Here is a 20536-nt window from a genome sequence, read left to right on the forward strand (position 1 = left end):
GCTCACTTCAGTTATGTCTATTTTGTCATATGCTGTTTAAACCTCAAAGATGACTTTTAAAAAGAAGTACAGAACACTACATAATAAGGCTGAAAATGACTCTGAGAATTCATTCCTTTCAAATCAGCCTAGAGAGAAGAATCTAGTTAGAAGTCAAGTTTGCTATGGATCTGAATGAATACACTGAGGGCTTGAACTACAGGGGAGTGAAGCTGGAATGAGAGAGAGATTTGAGACTAAATTCTCCAAGTTGCTACCTAGATTCTTACCCATTATGTTTGTTAAGTGAAATTATTTTCATTTGATATCTATAGTTCTTTGCTACATACTCTATGGGACAAAATTTGACAATACACAGTACCAACATGTTGCTATGCTGAGAATTCAAAAAACAAATGATATAGAATAATAACTATTTCCTGCCTATAAACTGAGCATCACTTGAAATGCACTAGTCCTCAAACTGCACTAATTTCTTTAATAGGAACAGAAGAGGTATTTCATATAGTCTTAAATCAGAGCATTCAAATGCTAAAGATAAATAGTGTCTTGACTCCTACTCGACACCGCTATTCACACCTTCAGTATCTTCAGGTATTCAGAGTCCATCTGATGAACCCAGCAGCTCGTGTCTGTACCCTTTACCTCTGGTCAAGGGCACTGCACCCTAACAATATCCACCCCAATCTTCCCCTACCTCCCTAAAAATAAATCTTAGGAAGTAGTAAAAAGAATCCTCCAGCTGCTGGCTCTCTTTCTTCCTTATAAAATCAAGGATCTGCGTTAGGCAGGATGTGGTAATACCTAAGAGGGTCCCCAGTGTAGATTCCTGCTGTTTTGATATTCACAACCCTGTCCTCCCTGAGTGTGGCTGGACCTCACGGCTCACTTCTAAAAACCAGAACAGTGCGTACTGGGATGGAAGTCATCCGAAAATGACAGTGCAAACACTGTCTTCCATCCTAGCCACCCTTCTTCCTCTGACTCCCTCTGACAAGGGAAGCCCAAGAACACTGGAGTGGGCAGCCCATCCCTTCTCCAGTGGATCTTCTCGACTGGAGTCAACTGCATTGCAGGCGAATTCTTCACCAACTGAGCTATCAGGGAAGCCCTGTGTCAGGAAACCTCTAGTGGGTGCAGCCCAAAAAACTGTTTTAATACACTTTAGGGGTGTATTTCATGTACACTAAAGTTAGTGAAATACTGGTATAGGTGATAGCAAAATCATGTAAGTAGTAAATCATGTCAGATACAGAAAAAAATGCATGAAAGTGATACAAAAATAACTGATGTTAAAAAATTACCATCTTAAAGCAATATCATTATAATAATCTTTAATGTACAAAACAAAGACCCATCATTACAAAGAGGAAAGAAAATTTGACTATATTATCATAGCATTTGACTATTCTTTTCAAGAACACTTCTAGCCAAATAAGTTTGAAACTGCTAACCCAACTGGTTTTGGGCAAGGAATGTAACAATAAAACAGCTGGTTTTTATCAGCTACTATGCAAATGTATCTAGCATTCATCAAACTGCTAAGGCTATTCTAAAATAATCAAAATAATCTATTTTGATTTCATAACTTCATTTTAAGGAATTTTTTTATTTGTTCCTATAGCAGTTCCCTTGTGGCTCAGCTGGTGAAGAATCCGCCTGCAATGCAGGAGACGTGGGTTTGATCCCTGGGTTGGGAAGATCTCTGGAGAAGAGAAAGGCTACCCACTCCAGCATTCTGTCCTAGAGAATTCCCTGGACTACAGCCCACAGGGTCGCAAAGTCGGACACGACTGAGCAACTTTCCCTTTTTACTTTCATAGCAGTTCCTGGGGACTCTCACAGCCCAGAGGTGCAGGGAAGAATAGGCAAATTACAGTATGGGATGCTCATCAAAGAGAGGCTAAGGGACAAGAAGGGGAGAAAAGAAGAGGCAGCATACACGTTTCATCTCCTGATGAAGAAAACCTTCTTATGAATTCCTTCACATCAAGAATACAGAGCTACTTTCAGAATGGCAGAACAAGAACTTAAAAAATCAAAACTTGTCAAAATCAACTTTTTCAGAAGTATAAAAATTAACCAAAGGCATGCAACAATCAAAGGAGCATTTACTCAAGAAAAATGACTCAATCCCAGTAAGAACAGCAATTTTTATAAACCAATGTGTTAGCAACTCAGGGTAGCTGTAAAAGCCATCCTCCTAGCAGTCACTAGAACAGTTAGGTTTGGAACTCCCCCAAAGCTTCATCTTGAGCACTGTCACCATTTGACATGGCAGCAGATGGAAATGCTCCACTGCAGTCTATGGGGTCACACAGAGTCGGACAGACTGAAGCAACTTAGCAGCCGCAGCAGAGTTACTTTCTAATCTAACACAGAGCTCTCTCTGTGGAAGCAGCCCAACCCTCAGGCTGTTTCTCAGAAACAATCTCAGTAGCAACTGTCTACCACAACAGCTGCCTGCGTGGTAACACCACTTGAGGACTAACAAAAGGCTGACCCAAACAATTTAAAAGCAAAATCTAAGGAATGGAAGTTCAATACAGGGCACTGAAATGCTCGCTCCAGCATATTCCTGGAAATCAAGAATGCCAGGTGTACATTCAGGACTGTTTTCATGCCAAAGACCCGAGAAGATCCTACTCTCTCACTTCTGGATAATCCTGAGGCTTTGTGCAAACGCTAAATAAAGTCTATACAAACTGCCTCCTGGAGTTCTGAAAAGATGTCCAAAAGACCTACACAGTCCCTCAACAAAGGCTGACTTTTATTAGTCAAAAGCAATTACAGAAACCCCTGTCCAAACATTAGCTGACCACTAACTGAGCAGAAACTGCAAAAACTGCACACGACAAACAGGCTTTTACAAAATCAGTCCAGGAAAGTCACAAAGGAAACAGCAACAACAGCAAACCTAAATGACCGTGGGGACAGTATTGTTATGGAAACCGTGGTGTGGGAAAGACACAAGCAGCACTTGAAGACACAGAATGGCAGGGTTGTTTAGCCCTCTGCGGGCTGCGCGGGGCCACCTCCAATGGCTGAGCACCCCAGGTTTGTTTTGGGTATTTTTTATACACCATAAACTTCTCGCTAAAACAGCTCAGATCCCTTCCGTCCCCAGGCAGCCCAAGTTCCCGAAGATGTAAAGAGCAAGCAAGGTGAGCAAGCAAGGTCACAGAAGTGGAAGCTGTGATTGATGAGCAGCAGCTGTTAAAACAACATTAAGAAAGGAAAAGCAAAAGGCTGTTCTTTAACTGGGGGCTTTGATCGATATGTCTGTAACAACAGTATCACCCTGAATTATTTAAAATGCTCAATTCTGAATACAAAAGTAGGAGACTCACAAACAAACAAGAAGTATGGCCTATACTCAGGAATTTAAAATACCATACAGTAGAAACTGTACCAGAGAAAGTGCAGAGGGTTGGACCTGTAGACAGAGACAAGCAAACATAAGAAGCCAGTTGAAACTTTCCACTCTGAGCAAAAACAAAGAATAAAAATTAAGATGTCTCAGAGATCTGTGGGGATGCCATCAAGCATATCAATATATGCATGTGGGAGTCACAGGAGAGGGGCAGGACAGAAAGGGTATTTGGAAAAATAACAACTTCCCAAGTTGATAAAAAACATTAACCTACATGCTCCAGAAGCTTAATAGACTTCATATAGGATAAACTCAGAGATCTACACCTAGGCATAGCCACACACTAGTAAAGCTACTGAAAGACAAAGTGGTATCTTGAAAGCATCAGGGAAAAAGTGACTCCTCACATACAGTGAGCCTCAATAAGATGAACAGCTGACTTCCTGTCTGAACGCTGGAGGCCTGAAGACCAAGATGTGACATTTCAAGTGTTGAACAGAAGACTATGAACCAAGAATTTCATACATATTGAAACTTGAAAATGAAGCACAGTCCTACAGAAAAATTAAAGACGTTCTCAGATAAAAACGAGTATCTGTCATCTTCAGACTCTCCCTACAAGTAACACTGAAGGGAATTCTTCTGACTGAAATAAAAGGACAATAGTTACTAATTTGAATCCACATGAAAAAATAAGAAGCACCAATGATAAAAGGTAATTACACAGATAAATACCCCCGTCCCTAGGATTCTCTAGGCAAGAACACTGGAGTGGGTTGCCATTTCCTTCTCTAATGCATGAAAGTGAAAAGTGCAAGTGAAGTCACTCAGTCATGTCCGACTCTTAGCGACCCCATGGACTGCAGCCCACTAGGCTCCTCCGCCCATGGGATTTTCCAGGCAAGAGTACTGGAGTGGGGTGCCACTGTCCTCTCCGAAAAGACAGTATAAATGTGTTTTAATTTGTAACACTTTTCTTGTCCTAACTTAAGACAACTGCATAAAAACAATAATCATGAAACTGTGTTTTATGAACTTACAATGTACAAAGGAATAACTTATCTGACAGTAGGGCTTCCCAGGTGGTTCAGTGGTACAGAATCTGCCTGCAAATGCAGGAGACGTGGGTTTCATACCTGGGTCGGGAAGATCCTCTTGAGGAGGAAATGGCAACCCACTCCAGTGTTCTTGCCTAGGAAATCCCACGGACAGAGAAGCCTGGTGGGCTATAATCCATGGGGTTCCAAGAGTTGCACATGACTTAGTGACAGCGTGCAAAACACATCTGACGATAATTATACAAAGAAGAGGCTCAGAATGGAGTTACAGTGGAGCATTTCATGGTATATTGTTCAAATGAACTTGATGTTAATTTGAATTAGACTGTTTTAAGATGTTAGCTGAAATTTCTAGAGCAACAACTAAGGAAACAACTAAAGAAAAAAATATATAGTGATCTCTGCTTTACTAAATCAAATTACTAAATCAATTCTCAGCCCTAATCTTGTAACAAACAACACAGGTTGATCACTATTTTCTCTTTGAAACATGTTTTTTTCCTCTTAGGTCTCACTTGTTGGAGCCTCTTCCTTTCTCCAACCTCTAAACAGCTGAGGAGCTCTGGACTCAATCCTTGATGTCCTTCTCTTTCCTGTCTTCATTTACTTGTCAGGTGATCTCACCCAGTCTCAGTACTCCTAGTATCAGCTAGATATTGATGGCTCCCAAATGTGCATCTATATCCCTAACCTATCCTCTGAGCATCAGAGCCAGCACATCCAACAGCCCATTCTGTATCTCATCTTTTATATCTAATAGGTACTTTCACCTAAATGCCTAGTAAATGTCTGCATGGCTCACTGCTCAAATGTAAAATCTTCAGAGAAACTTTCCATGACTACCCTATGTAAAACAGAATCTCTCCCTCACTCTCTATCCCATAATCTTTTTAAACTTTTCTTCATTGCTGTCATCACAACCTATTTATATTTATATATGTTTTAGATTAAGTTCTAAGTGCTGACTCCTTGTTCAGTGTTTTACCTTAGTACACAGAACACACTTGAATATTTATCAAAGGAAGAGAAAGGGAGTACTGATTAGGAATAACTGTATAAAAGGGTTTTTCACCAATACATAAAACAATGAAGATACTTACTTTTCCTTTTTTTCTTGTTTGTGGGCCTTTCTTGTAATTTGAGCTGCTTTTCTACTATATGGATGGATGACTTTTTTTTCTTGTCCTATACTTTTTCCCTTTGGTGCTTTAGGCTGAAATGTAGAGAAGTATATGACACGTGCAGTCAGACACATAAATGACTTCTGTCAAAAATTTTTCTTTAGAAATAAAAATTTTAAACAGTAATATAACAGAAAAACTATGAGCGGGAAATATGTCACTAGAAATCAGGAGATATGCCAGACTCAGTCTTTGTTTCCATGGTCCTAACAGAAATGACATACAGTTGACTTCTGAACAACACAGGTATGGAATGTGTGGGTCCACTTGAACGTAGCTTGATTGCTTCCCACAGTAAGTATTACAGTGCTACATTACCTATGGCTGTGGAGGAACTCTATATATGGAGGACTGACTATGAACTATATGCAGATTTTTGACTGAGCGGAGAGTCGGTGCCCTTAACCTCTGCACTGCTCAGGAGTTAACTGTATTCAGAACTATGCTCCAGTGATGTAAGAAAATAAAGGCACAGAGCCAATAAAGCAGGTTTTCAATTGTTCCATCTTAAAAGCAGATACAGAGAATGCAGATAGTGAGGAGACTCCCAGGTGGACATCTGGGTCAAAGTTAAAGTTAAGAGAGGGTAGAAGGAACCCAAGATACAGGAGCCTGAATGTAGAAGCTGCACAAGAAGCTGTAGAAGAGAGTGGGCAGTGAATAAAGCAACATCAAAGCTGGATGCACAGGAAATAAGAACAGAGGGAATAATATAAGCCATCTCAAATCAGCCCATTCCCAAAGAAACAAATTATTTTCCCATTCAAGACTTAGGCCAGTTAACCAGGCCCTCTAAACTAGCTCTCTAGCATTTCAGTACTGTTTTATTCTTACATACTTCTGTATCTTATATCTGATTTAAATTACTCAGGAACTTTGGCTCCCTGTAATAGAAAGCCAAAATAACAGTGGCTTAACCCCAGTGAAGTTAGGTCTCTTCCACAGAAAGCAGGAGCTGGAGGCTCCGCTCCATGGAGCCCTGAGGCCCACTTCTTCTTGCTGCATGCTGTCCTCAGATGGAACACCACCAGGCCTTCAGTCCAGCCAGTGAGAGGCAGAAGAGAAAAATCAACAGGCATGTTCCTTCTCTATTATATCTAAGGAGGATTATATAAGTGATTAGTAAATACAGTCGTTATTATCAGAAAAAAAATACATGATTATAGAAGAACAAGAGGCTCTTCAGGGGACAGCTGGGAATCTAACATATCTAATCTTCAAAAAGGTCACATTTTTAGAATATTCTCCCTGAAACTACTGGCACTGCGTTAATGCAGCCTCACACTCTTCCATGCTTAAGGTGGCCTTGAGGTTTCCATCGGAAGGCACGGAGTGGCTCTGTCTGGAACACTGATGAGTAGAGCCCTTCTCCCCACTGAAGGGCGTCACTAACTTGGTTAGGCCCTAAAACCTTAACATGAGAAGCAAACTACTCTGACTTACTTCCCAGCATTATACCCCACTCAAAAGACTCTTCATCACATTCTTACTAACTTCTCACCATTCCCAGAACATACCATGCTGTCTTGCCTTTTTTTAAAACTTTTAGAGACTGTACTTGTTACCTCTGCCTGTAAAATCACTTGTCCTCTGATAAAATGCAGCTCAGTCACTTCCTTTATAAAACTGTCCAAGTAGAATTAATCAAAATGACCACCTCACATACATATTCATTCCTTCAACAATTATTAACTTAAATGTTCAATAAATATTTACTACTGCCTTCTTGATAAACATGACCAGAGAAGATTAACTCCAAGTGTGAGACCCAGGCTGCCCCTAGAAGCTGGTTACGGGTACAGGAGTAGAGTATAAAACCATCATCAGAGTGTGTGCATTCTTCCACGTGTCTCTCTGCACGTGTGGAGGGAGGAGGCAGGACGGTGTAACAGGAACTTATGTGCATGAGGGTTAGTTAGCAAACACAGATCAAGTAAAACTTTCAGAACTCAAGGCAGGCTGCCTCTAAGATGGCCCCCAGTGACCATGCCCTCCTGAGGCCGATGTGCATCCATCCCCTTGAGTGTGGGCAGGACCTAGTGGCTCACTTCTGTGGACTAACATTTGGGAAAGTGATACAGCATCAGTCCAGAGATAGGTTACAAAAGGACCCTGGCTATGTGCTGTCCACTGCACGCTGCCCTCTCTGGCTCCCTCCGATGAAGACTAGCTGTCTTGTGTTGAGCTGCTCTACACAGAGGCCAGCGGGACAAGTGACTGAGGGAAGCCTCAGGAAGTGAAGAACGAAGGCCCTTGGTCCAAGAGTCCACAAGGAGCTGAACTCCACCAAGAACCACGTGAGAGAGCTGGGAAGTAGACCCTCCCCAAGCTGTGCGGGGAGATGAAGCCACAGCCTCAGGTTATACTCTGACTGCAATCTTGTGAGAAACCTTGATGGAGAGGATCCAGATAAAGTATGCCTGGTCTGTGACTAAGAACTATGACATAATAAATTCTGTTGTTTCAAGCCAATGAATTGTGGGATAGTTTGTTAAAGAGTTAACTGATGCAAAACAAAAAAATAAAGCAAAAATATCTTTGAAAAGATATTTTTATTTCACATAGTCCAACAAATAAAGTGCTTTCAAAAAATGGAAGATGATCACAAAATTCTCAAGAAAGAAAGATGGTCTCTGAAGCTGTAAAACTTAACTGAACTTACAGACTTTTTAACATTGTTTTAGCAGTAAGCCCAAGTCTACAGAAAATTTCCTTTAAAGATTTGAAAACTTTCTTTAAAACAAGAAATAGTGTGATAACCTGGAGAACGCAGAGGCACCCCACTCCAGTACTCTTGCCTGGAAAATCCCATGGATGGAGAAGCCTGGTGGGCTACAGTCCACGGGGTCGCTAAGAGTCGGACATGACTGAAGCGACTTAGCAGCAGCAGCAGCAGTGTGATAACCCTTGGAGTACAAAATTGTCCACGCAGCTTTAGAAGACCTCATTTTACAGAATAGTGGGAAAACCCTTGGAGTACAAAATGTCCGCACAGCTTTGCTGCTGCTGCTGCTGCTCAGTCGCTTCAGCCGTGTCCGACTCTGTGCGACCCCATAGACGGCAGCCCACCAGGCCTCCCCCATCCCTAGGATTCTCCAGGCAAGAACACTGGAGTGGGTTACCATTTCCTTCTCCAATGCATGAAAGTAAAAAGTGAAAGTGAAGTCGCTCAGTCGTGTCCAACTCCTAGTGACCCCATGGACTACAGCCTACCAGGCTCCTCCGTCCATGGGATTTTCCAGGCAAGAGTACTGGAGTGGGGTGCCATTGCCTTCTCCGCCGCACAGCTTTAGAAGACCTCATTTTAAAGAACCTCTATGATTTAGTTCAAAGAAAGTACAAAAAAACCGAACTTACATTCTGACTCAACTGTGGACTATGATTCCTTATAATAATTTATTCATGAAAAGGTTGCCTCAAGACAGGTTATAAATATACAATAAGGCACAGAAATATGTACCATAAAATAATAAATTTTAAAATAATTCTATGTCAATATGTTGTCTTTTTACAAAAAAAATCCAACAAAATGGTTCAACAGGGGAAAAATGAAGTAACAGTTTATCAATAAAATCTATTAATTATATTCTATTCAAACTAAATGCTTCTTAATTAAAAAGCAATCAATCTTCATTAGTCAGAGATTCTTCAAATTTATTTTAGAAAACATCTGACAATTCATAAGATAGTATAGAAACATTCTACATATTGGAGGGGAAATGTTTATGCTGCATTTTCTATTCAAACTTAGTATTTTGTTTCAAAAAGAATCAAATTTAACTTTCAAAGATATAGCAAAAATGCATTGTTTTCATATGCATAAAAGACTATTCTAAAAAACAGAAACTTCTAAAAAGTTTCTGGCATCATAGAAATATTCTGTTTAAGAAAACTGGTATTAAATGTCTCTCTCACATACAATCTTTAGTGAATACTTCAGAAAATTCATTATAGACCAGTCTTTAGACTTCCCTGGCGGCTCAGACGGTAAAGCATGTCTACAATGCAGGAGACCTGGGTTCCATCTCTGGGTCGGGAAGATCTGCTGGAGGAGGAAATGGCACCCCACTCCAGTACTATTGCCTGGAAAATCCCATGGACAGAGGAGCCTGGTAGGCTACAGTCCATGGGGTCGCAAAGAGTCGGACACAACTGAGCGACTTCACTTTCCTTTCCTTTCACTTTAGATTCATACTTGAGATTAACAAAGAAAACACAAAAGCGGTTTATTCAAACAGCAACAGAGAGAGGTTTTCAGGGGCAATACACTTTAAATATTTCTATAAAAACCATAAATAACAAAATATAACTTTTCCTAAAAGACAATCAAAGCCATCAAAGAATCTAGGTACAACTAGAAAAAGAAATGTCATTTCAACTGCCCAAAATAACTAGAAACCTAGAAGAATGATCATTTTACCAAACACATTTAAGGTACACAAATACACATAAATATTTTCTTAAAAAGTAGAGGAGTAATGCCATGCCTACAACTGAGAAAGCTTACAGTATATAATACTTGGAACCACAAGTAACCATAATCACAAAGATAAATTCTAGAATATGATAAACTAAGTCACTTAGTATCAAAGACATGACAGGAATATAATGAACTAATTAAGAGAATCTGACCTTTCTTTTTTTTTTTTTTTTTTGGCAATGACTCTATCCTGAAGAATTCTAGGGCACTTCCCTTGCTTAGCAGATACATATGATGACAAGTGTCAGTAACAAATACCTTGTTAGAGAATCCAGAAAGGACACATAAGCCATGTTAAAAGTGAAGAAATGAAGTCACTCAGTCGTGTCTGACTCTTTGCGACCCCATGGACTATAGCCTACTGGGCTCCTCCATCCATGGGATTTTCCAGGCAAGAATACTGGAGTGGGTTGCTATTTCCTTCTCCAGGGGGCCTTCCCGACCCACAGATCAAACCCGGGTCTCCCGCATTGTAGGCAGACACTTTACTATCTGAGCCACAGCCCTTAAGCGTGCTAAACCCCATTCAATTTTCATGGACCATTTCCAGTTTAAGTTTACCTCCTCCTTGAAGTTATCCACTAACATGTAACCATTTCATTCTCAATAATCTTGCTCTCTGGGGAGCACTTTCCACACAGCACTTAACAGACTGCACTGACCAGTCATTTAACTTCACACTTGTGTTCATTTCCTCCATTGCAACTCCCTGAAGACTACAAATATGTCCTATTGGGTTGAAAAACAAGTTTAAAAGAAATAAAAAGAGGTTTCCAAGGTGGTGGAGGAGTTCTTCCTGGACCTCGTTTTGCTCCACAAACACATCAAGAACACATCAACAGGTGGATCAGTTATCTACATCTATAGGCAGAGCAACAGCTGATCACTAGCAGAAGACCTTGGATCCTGGGAAGGACAAGAGGATCACTGTGCAACCAGGTAGGATGAAAAAAGAAGGGAAAAAGAGGAGAGGACATAGATGTCCATCAGCAGATGAATGGATAAGAAAGCTGTGGTACATATACACAATGGAGTATTACTCAGCTGTTAAAAAGAATTCATTTGAATCAGTTCTGATGAGATGGATGAAACTGGAGCCGATTATACAGAGTGAAGTAAGCCAGAAAGAAAAACACCAATACAGTATACTAACACATATATATGGAATTTAGGAAGATGGCAATGACGACCCTGTATGCAAGACAGGAAAAAAGACACAGATGTGTATAACGGACTTTTGGACTCAGAGGGAGAGGGAGAGGGTGGGATGATTTGGGAGAATGGGAATTCTAACATGTATACTATCATGTAAGAATTGAATCGCCAGTCCACGTCTGACGTAGGGTGCAGCATGTTTGGGGCTGGTGCATGGGGATGACCCAGAGAGATGTTGTGGGGAGGGAGGTGGGAGGGGGGGGTCATGTTTGGGAATGCATGTAAGAATTAAAGATTTTAAAATTTAAAAAATAAAAAAAATTAAAAAAAAAAGAGGAGAGGACATGGGACAAGACCTGTGCCCTGGTGGGGAGGTGAAGGCGGGTAGAAGTCTCATCTGGGGATACCCCCTAACTGACAGGGCAACAACAGACACAGGTGGAGCATCTGAGGTGTTGAGAAGGGGAAACAGCTGGTCTGTGGCAGACGGACAGAGACCTACACAGACGGCTGGGGCTAGAGCCCTGTGCACCCCAGATTGGGATATGTCCCCACCAGGGCGCACAGGGGCTGAGAGCTGGAACATGCAGGTAAGACAGCAAAGCTGGGGAGAGGACGGCTGCTGGCTGTAAGGAGACAGCCTGACGGGGCAGAGGGAGGAAATCTGTCCCTGGGAAAGCCTGAGGAGGAAACTCAGACTGTCACAGACGCAAGGCACCACTGCTGAGTGGTGAGCAGGGGTGGGACCCGCCATCACACCCTCTCTTTCCCCATGTGCTGGCCCCTGCCTGCTGATGGGCTGGGAAGGGCCCCAGCCAGGGCAGGCCCTAGCACACCTCTCACTGGGCACCAGGAAAGGCCCCCAACAGCAGGCCCACGCATGCCCACAGCTGAATGCCAGGAAAGGCTCCCACTAGGGCTGATCTTGCACTAGCCATCTGTCACACCCACGACTGCAAGCTTCTCTGCTCTCCTCATCACTGAAGGACTGGATCTCTCGTGGCCACCAACTTCTCCGCTCACTTGTTGATGCTGCGACTCTAATCCCAGCAGCCATGCTGCCTCCACACCCTGTCCTCACCAGGCCAGACCCGACAGCTCTCAGGCAGCCTCGGAGCAACTCCTGTGTGTGGCCAACAGTCAGAGGTGGGGTGAAAACCACAGCTGAACCCCAGGGGTCTGGTGACTAAGGAATAAAAAATCTCTCCATGCAGCTGCACAAAATGTAGATTAAATCCATGCGATGAGCTTGCTAAACCCAGAGTCTATGGAATATCCAAATGGACAGTGACTGTTCCCACAGTTGAGACTGGTCTAGCTGTAGCAGCTGTGGACTCTGTTGCAAGTACATGTGGGAGACAGGCCAGGTCAGAGTCTGAGTGTCCCCCCAGTGCCCATAGCAGGTCCAGAGACCTAGCTAGAGGTAACAGAGGGTCTGCTGGGGAGGCAGAGCTTGGCTGTGATTCATAGGAGGGGCAAGGACACTAATCGATGAGACCCCAGGAAAATATTATTACTACTACTATTATCCTATATTCTGTTGTTGTTTCTCTCATAATTACCACTTTTTACTTGAAACTGTGAAAGTGTTAGTTGCTCAGTTGTGTCCAACTCTTTGTGACCAGGCTCCTCTGTCCATGGGATTCTCCAGACAATACTGGAGTGGGTACCATTCCCTTTTCCAGATCATCTTCCTGATCCAGGGATTGAACCTGGGTCTCCTGCACTGCAGGTAGATTCTTTACTGTCTGAGCCACCAGGGAAGCCCTATTTTTAAAATTTTTCTTTAATTTTTAAAACATGTTTTACAATTCTATTTTTATATACTTTTCATTGTTTCCTGTTTCTTTCTGTTCTCCCTTTGTTCCATTTTGATCTTTTTCAAACTCTTCTGTGTTTTAGGTTTCTGTGCTTTTCTTCCTGCACTCTGCTTTGTTTGCTGCTTCTGTTAACTTTGTTTCTAATCGTTTGGTCTGACTTCTGGGCTACTCTGCTCTGGCAGTTTTCGTGCTTTCCGATTTCTCTGTTTCTTCTGCGTGCATGTGTGCACCTGTTATTTGTTCCGCTCTGGTGTTACTATTTGTCTTGGGCTCTGTTTCTTCATTTCTCGTTTGTTGTTGTTGTTGCTACTACTTGTTTATCTCTTTGCCATCTGTCTTTGACTTCACCACCTGCGTTCCTTTTTCCTTTTTCTTTTGCCACACTGTATGACTTGCAAGGTCTTGGCTCCCCAGCCAGGGGTTGAGCCTGAGCCTTTGGGGTGGGAGTGCTAAGCCCAGGATGTTCAACCAGCAGAGAATGCCCGGTCCTAGGCAATATTAATCTGTGACAGTTCTCCCAGAGGTATCCTTCTCAACTCCAAGACCTGGCTCCACCCAATGGCCTTCAGTCCCCAGTGCTAGATGCCTCATGCCAAACAATAAGCAAGACAGGGACACAGACCACCCATCAGCAGACAGACAGCCTGAAGCTGTACTAAGCCCAGAGACACCCCAAAACACACCACCTGATGTGGCACTGCCCATCAGAAGGACAAGATCTAGCACAATCTACCAGAGCACAGGCACCAGGACTTCCCACTAGGAAGCCAACACAAAAGACAGGACCAAACTCACCCACAAGGGGCAGACATGAGAAGCAAGAGGAGCTAAGACTGCAGAAAGGAGACCTCAAACACAGTAAATTAGACAAAATGAGAACATAGAGAAATATGTTGCAGAAGGAGCAACGTAAAAATCCACAAAACCAAATAAATGAAGAGGAAATAGGCAATCTACCTGGAAAAGGATGCAAAATACTAACAGTAAAGATGACCCAGATCTCAGAAATAGAATAGAGGCACAACAAAATGGAGAAAATATAATAAATATTTCAGGTCAGGAAGCAACGGTTAGAACTGGACATGGAACAACAGACTGTTTCCAAATAGAAAAAGGAGTATGTCAAGGCTGTATATTGTCACCCTGCTTATTTAACTTATATGCAGAGGACATCATGAGAAACGGTGAACTGGAAGAAACACAAGCTGGAATCAAGATTGCTGGGAGAAATATCAATAGCCTCAGATATGCAGATGACACCACCCTTATGGCAGGAAGTGAAGAAGAACTAAAAAGACTCTTGATGAAAGTGAAAGAGGAGAGTGAAAAAGTTGACTTAAAGCTCAACATTCAGAAAACGAAGATCATGGCATCCAGTCCCATCACTCCATGGGAAATAGATGGGGAAACAGTGGAAACAGTGTCAGACTTTATTTTGGGGGGCTCCAAAATCACTGCAGATGGTGACTGCAGCCATGAAATTAAAAGACGCTTACTCCTTGGAAGAAAAGTTATGACTAATCTAGATAGCATATTGAAAAGCAGAGACATTATTTGCCAACTAAGGTCCCTCTAGTCAAGGCTATGGTTTTTCCAGTGGTCATGTATGGATGTGAGAGGTTGACTGTGAAGAAGGCTGAGTGCCGAAGAATTGATGCTTTTGAACTGTGGTGTTGGAGAAGACTCTTGAGAGTCCCTTGGACTGCAAGGAGATCCAACCAATCCATTCCGAAGGAGATCAGCCCTGGGTGTTTTTTGGAAGGAATGATGCTAAAGCTGAAACTCCAGTACTTTGGCCACCTCATGCGAAGAATTCACTCACTGGAAAAGACTCTGATGCTGGGAGGGATTGAGGGCAGGAGGAGAAGAGGACGACAGAGGATGAGATGGCTGGATGGCATCACTGACTCGATGGATGTGAGTCTGAGTGAACTCCGGGAGTTGGTGATGGACAGGGAGGCCTGGCGTGCTGCGATTCATGGGGTCGCAAAGAAGAGTCGGACACGACTGAGCGACTGAACTGAACTGAAGAGAAATAAAGAACAAATAATGATGAAAAACATAACAAAAATGAAAAATACACTAGAAGGCATCAATAACAGAATAACTGAGACAGAAGAATAAGTGAGCGGTAAGACAGAATTGTGGAAATAACTACCATGGAGCAGAATAAAGAAAAAAGAATGAAAAGAAATGAGGATAATATCAAAGACCCCTTGGACCACATCAAACTCACCAACACTCGAATTATAGAGATCCCAGAAGAAGAGAGAAAAACAATGAAATGCCTTGAAAAAATTTTGGAGAAATTATAGTAAAACATCTCCCTAACATGGGAAAGGAAATAGCCACCCAAGTCCAGGAAGCACAGAGAGTCTGAGAGTTCCATACAGGATAAAACCAAGGAGAAACAGGCTGAGACACACAGTAATCAAACTAACAAAATTTAAATACAAAAAAAAAAAGCAACAAATAAGATACAGGGAACCCTCACATAAGGTTATCAACTGATTTTTCAGCAGCAACTACAAGCCAAAAGGGAGTGGTAGGATATATTTAAAGGGATGAAAGGGAAAATCCTACAACCAAGATTACTCTATCCACCAAAGATCTCACCCAGATTCAACACAGAAATCAAAAGCTTTACAGACAAGGAAAATAGCTGAGAGAATTCAGCACTACCAAACCAGCTTTACAACAAATACTAAAGGAACATGGGGGCATGGGTGGAGGAGAAACATATGAAAAAAGACCTATAAAAACACCCAAAACAGTAAAGGAAATGGTAATGAAAAATCTCAAGTAAACAACCTAAGCTTACACCTGAAGCATATATATAAATAATTAACTTAAATGGAAATATATTAAATGCTCCAACCAAAAGACAGAGACTAGCTAAACGCATACAAAAACAAAACTCCTATATATGCTGTCTACCAGAGACCCACTTTAGACCTAGGGATACATACAGACAAAGTGAGGGGCTGGAAAAAGATATTTCATGCAAATGGAAAGCAAAAGAAAGCTGGAGTAGCAGTACTCATGTTAGGTAGTTAGAATAGGGAAAGAGAGTCCAGAATGGCGCTGGCTAAAAGATAAGGAAGAGAAAAGCCCGGGAAAGTAGAACAAAAGAAGGTCCGAGGACTGGAGTGAGGACCACAGTTAAAACAAACACTCCTGGCACGCCCAATTTATATAGGACAGGCCCAGGGAGAAAAAACAAACACATAAAAAGAGGAGCCAAAGCACTCTCTCTCTCTCCCACGCGCGGGGTGCTCTTCTCTTTGCGTCTTTGGATCAACATGCCCTCACGCCTCAAAGATGGACTTTCCAACTGTCTTCTAGATAAAATACAGCTGTAACACTGAGCTGTAACACTGATTTGTCTAAGAGCTATAACACGGTCCATTCGAGACCTGAGAGCTATAACACGGTCCATTCGAGACCTGAGAGCTATAACACGGTCTATCCAAGACCCGAGAGCTGTGACATGCCGAGGGGGCTTTAATGTCCGTCACTCCAAATTTTTGTTGTGAGGAGACGAAAACCGAGGAGCATACAGTCGCCTAAGACACTCACATGCAAAAGAATGAAATTGGTCCTCCCTTACACCACTTGCAAAAATTTACTCAAAATAGATGAAAGATTTAAATGTAAGCCCTCAACTGTAAAACTCTTAGTAGAAAACATAGGAAGAAAAGTTTCTTAACAGTCAGCAATGACTGTTTGGGTATGAAACCAAAGGCATAAGCAACAAACCCCCAAATAAGCAAGTAGGACTACATCAAATGAAAAAGCTTCTGCAGAGCAAAAGAAATGATCAACAAAATAAAAAGGAACCTACAGGAGTTGGAAGAAAATATTGGCAAAATCACCTACCTGATCAGGAGTTAGTATCCAAAATATAAAAGGAATTCATACAATAACAACAACAACAAAAATCTAATTAAAAACTGGGAAAAGGACATGAGTAGACACTTTTCCAAAGAATATATACACATGACCATCAGGTACCTCTACTATTACTAAAGGTAACTGCAATAACTAACATTCACTAAGCACTAGACACTGGGCTAAGCTGTTTACACTTAATTTTCATAATTCTACGAGGTAGACACTATGATTACTCCAACTTAACAGGATAACTGAGTTTTAGAGGGGTTAAGTAACTTCATCAAGACCATAATTTAGCAAAGACAGGTGTCAAACATCTTCCAGGACTCCACTGCCCACATTCTGAACTGTAGGAAAGAATTTTATAGAGTAACTGATACAAATGTACAGATGGAAAAACCTCCAGCTCCAAGCTGAGTTTAAATTCAAGACAGGATGCAACAGAGACACTACTGATGCACCAGAAAAACGACAGGCCAGGAAACGTGCCAGTGAGAACAGATTTATATTCCTTGACTCATAAGGCAACATACTCCTACTGTACAGCATGACAAAAGTGAAGTTATGACAGTCAAGGACAACTACAGTCAAATGTTAATGAACACCCCCAATCACGAACACACAATCCAACTACTAACAGTAGTTAGGCTAGAAAATTATGAAGAGCTGGCAATCGCACATACTGATACGTAAAAAAGACTGAATTTACACAAACGTATAGCCTGAAGCAAAAACTGACGTGAAAAATGAAAATACAATGAAAAGGAGAAAAAAAAATTAAAAGGGAGTAATGACACTGAGGCCAGATAACTTTCTGCCACACTATAAACTTTCTATGTCGTTGTTTTCGTTAGAAACTAACTGAAAAATGAATATTTAAAAACCATGTTCGGAGAAGGCAATGGCACCCCACTCCAGTACTCTTGCCTGGAAAATACCACGGACGGAGGAGCCTGGTGGGCTGCAGTCCATGGGACAGCGAAGAGTCGGACACGACTGAGCGACTTCACTTTCACGCACCGGAGAAGGAAATGGCAACCCACTCCAGTGTTCTTGTCTAGAGAATCCCAGGGACAGCGGAGCCTGATGGGTCATACAGAGTCGGACACGACTGAAGCGACTTAGCAGCAGCAGCATGTTCGTATTCAAGAAATATTCTCAAGAACAGAAGCGAAAAAAGCAAGAAAGAGCAGCTCTGGAATACAAACAAGCGGTAAGTATAAAGACAAGCAAGCAGAATTTAGATACTGGTTACCTCTTAGTGGCTCATGGGGACACAGATTCAAGGAGGGGAACGGGGATTTCTTATAGTAAGTAATAAACGGGAATTCCTTATACAGTTGACTTTTATACTTAAGTGTGCTATACAGGCGCTCTTTCGCGAGAGGCGCGGAGGCGGGGCCTGGGGTGGGAGTGGTCACTGGCGGGAAGGCGGGGAACGGACCCGAGGCCAGGCGATCGCGCCGCGGCACCTGCTCTCAGTTCAGCCGCGTCCCCTGCGTCCCCGCCCCACCCGCTGAGGAGCGGACGGGCTGAGCCTCACGCAATCCCGCGGGCGGGGGGCGGAGCCACGCAGGGCCCCGACCAGAGACCCGACCGCGCGGAGCACTCGCCCGCCCCACCCCCCGTTCTCACTCCCTACCCGCTCCCAGCCGCCCGACGCCGGCCCGCCTCCCCGACCCGGCACTGACCGGGCCTTCTAGGAACCTGGGGGAACCCACCATGGCGACGTTCTCACGGTGCGAGTCTCCGGAACTCAGACTGCACACGCCAGCACCTGACGGCCCGTCGCGCGGTGAGTCCCGCCAAACACACGAGGGGCGGAAGAAGCCGCGCGACTCGACCGGAAGCGGGAGGGCGAGTGCTCGTTCCTGAAACGTCCCGGGAAACAAGACCCCGGTCTTTGTGAGCCGCAGGAGACTTTGACGCGTCAGTCGGGCGCTCTCCGGTGCCGAGGGAAACGTAGGCTCTCAGGCGTCTGCCCTGCGCTCAGATCCAAGACCACACAGCCTCTTCCGACGAGGCGGCTCTAGGCTTCCGCCCAGCGCAGGCCTGCCGTCTGCGCCTCCTGGCTGCCGGAGCGAGGCTCCCCCGAGGCTCTGTCCTCACCAGTGAGAGTCCCGTCTGCACACTCGAGGCTTCCTCTCACCTGCTTTTTCTGTGTTCTCAGGATGTGTCTTCGTTCCATCTGTACTTGGTAGGATTCTATGGACATTATATTCATTCAGCAAGTTGTGTGCAAGGCTTTGGGAACGGACAAACTATTTCCATGCCCTTGCTCCGCTCATATTTCAAGGCAGAATGTGGAGGGGAAAAAAAAATCCACAAAACAAAACCCTATCAATTCATATTGTTTCCAGTAGTGTTAGTATTCTAAAAAATAAAGTTGAAATTAAGGCAGAGAAGTTGTTTTAGGCGTGGTGGTCTCAGAAATCCACTTTTGAAAGAGTTGAACAGAGACCTATGTTCAAGGCAAAATTTTCAAGACACTTACTAACGGAAGTGAAGTGAAGTGAAATGAAAGTTACTCAGTCGTGTCCGACTCTTTGCGACTCCGTGGGCTATACAGTCCATGGAATTCTCCAGGCCACAATACTGGAGTGGGTAGCCTTTCCCTTCTCCAGGGGATCTTCCTAACTCAGGGATCATATCCAGGTCTCCCGCATTGCAGGCGGATTCTTTGCCAGCTGAGCCACCAGGGAAGCCCAGGGGAAGTTAAGACAAACTTTACTCAAGAGATTTCTTCGCTGTCTGTGTAAGGGTCACCACAATGGGGGAGAGATCTACTCTTAATATACGTGGACAAGTGGGAATTTATAGCCAAGGAGCAGAGTCGGGGTTGGTGGATGGAAAATACTATGAGGAAACATTAAGGATAACGGTGTGTTCTGGCTACACCAACCTGATGCGTAGGTGCTAAGTCTTGCTTCAGTCTTGTCCGACTCTGTGTGACCCTATGTATTGCAGTCCACTATGCTCCTTTGTCCTTGGGATTCTCCAGGCAAGAATACTGGAGTCGGTTACCCGCGGCCTCCTCCAGAGGATCATGCCGACCCAGGGAAGGAACCTAGGTCTCTTCCGTCTAACCTGCACTGGCAGGTGAGTTCTTTACCACTAGCGCCATCTGGGAAGCCCAACCTGGAAATAGGCAGGCTGGTGTAATCAGCCTTCACCTGATATTAATAGATGTGGAGGTTGACCAGATATGGAGGATTGGGGATTCTGTCTAAACTGACTTCCCTACTAAAACTGAACAATCAGGTAAGAATAGGAAAGCCAAAATTCCAGGCCTAGTTGAAAAATGAGTTCAAAAGAACCTAAGTAGAATTTGGTCAAGGAGAGACTCTTGTCACCTGAATTAAAGGAGAAAACCAGACAGTGGCAAGGAGCTACAGACATAGTGAAGTTTGGTGTGTTTGTTAGATATGTTTGCACAGGTTCATGTATTTAATCAACAAATATAGCCATTTAAAACTAAATTGTAACCAAGAGTGGGTGACCACAGGATCCATGAATCTTGGGGCAATGCTTTTAAGTGTGTGAAAGTGCATTGTGTATGAAGCTACACAATCAAG

At 43.1% G+C, this 20536-nt stretch overlaps 1 protein-coding gene across 4 annotated transcripts in view; it reads right to left on the reverse strand.

The window, feature by feature from the left end:
• The window catches only part of TMA16 (translation machinery associated 16 homolog), a 31187-nt gene extending 11132 nt beyond the window's left edge, over positions 1 to 20055 (reverse strand). The window contains exons 1-2 of one of the 4 annotated variants that reach the window (XM_069593357.1): positions 18683 to 20055; positions 5532 to 5644 (exon numbers count right to left, since the gene is read on the reverse strand). In XM_069593357.1, coding sequence (XP_069449458.1) covers positions 5532 to 5644; positions 18683 to 18685 — 116 coding nt within the window. In that variant the 5' untranslated portion in view covers positions 18686 to 20055. Of the gene's footprint in view, positions 1 to 5531; positions 5645 to 6530; positions 6705 to 17888; positions 18040 to 18652 lie in introns of those variants that run through there. The other 3 variants (XM_069593358.1, XM_069593355.1, XM_069593356.1) reach the window with 3 other exon arrangements.
• Between the last annotated feature and the right edge of the window lie 481 nt (positions 20056 to 20536).

The sequence above is a fragment of the Ovis canadensis genome, chromosome 6 (assembly GCF_042477335.2).
Source record: "Ovis canadensis isolate MfBH-ARS-UI-01 breed Bighorn chromosome 6, ARS-UI_OviCan_v2, whole genome shotgun sequence".
In the NCBI taxonomy this organism is placed as follows: domain Eukaryota; kingdom Metazoa; phylum Chordata; class Mammalia; order Artiodactyla; family Bovidae; genus Ovis; species Ovis canadensis.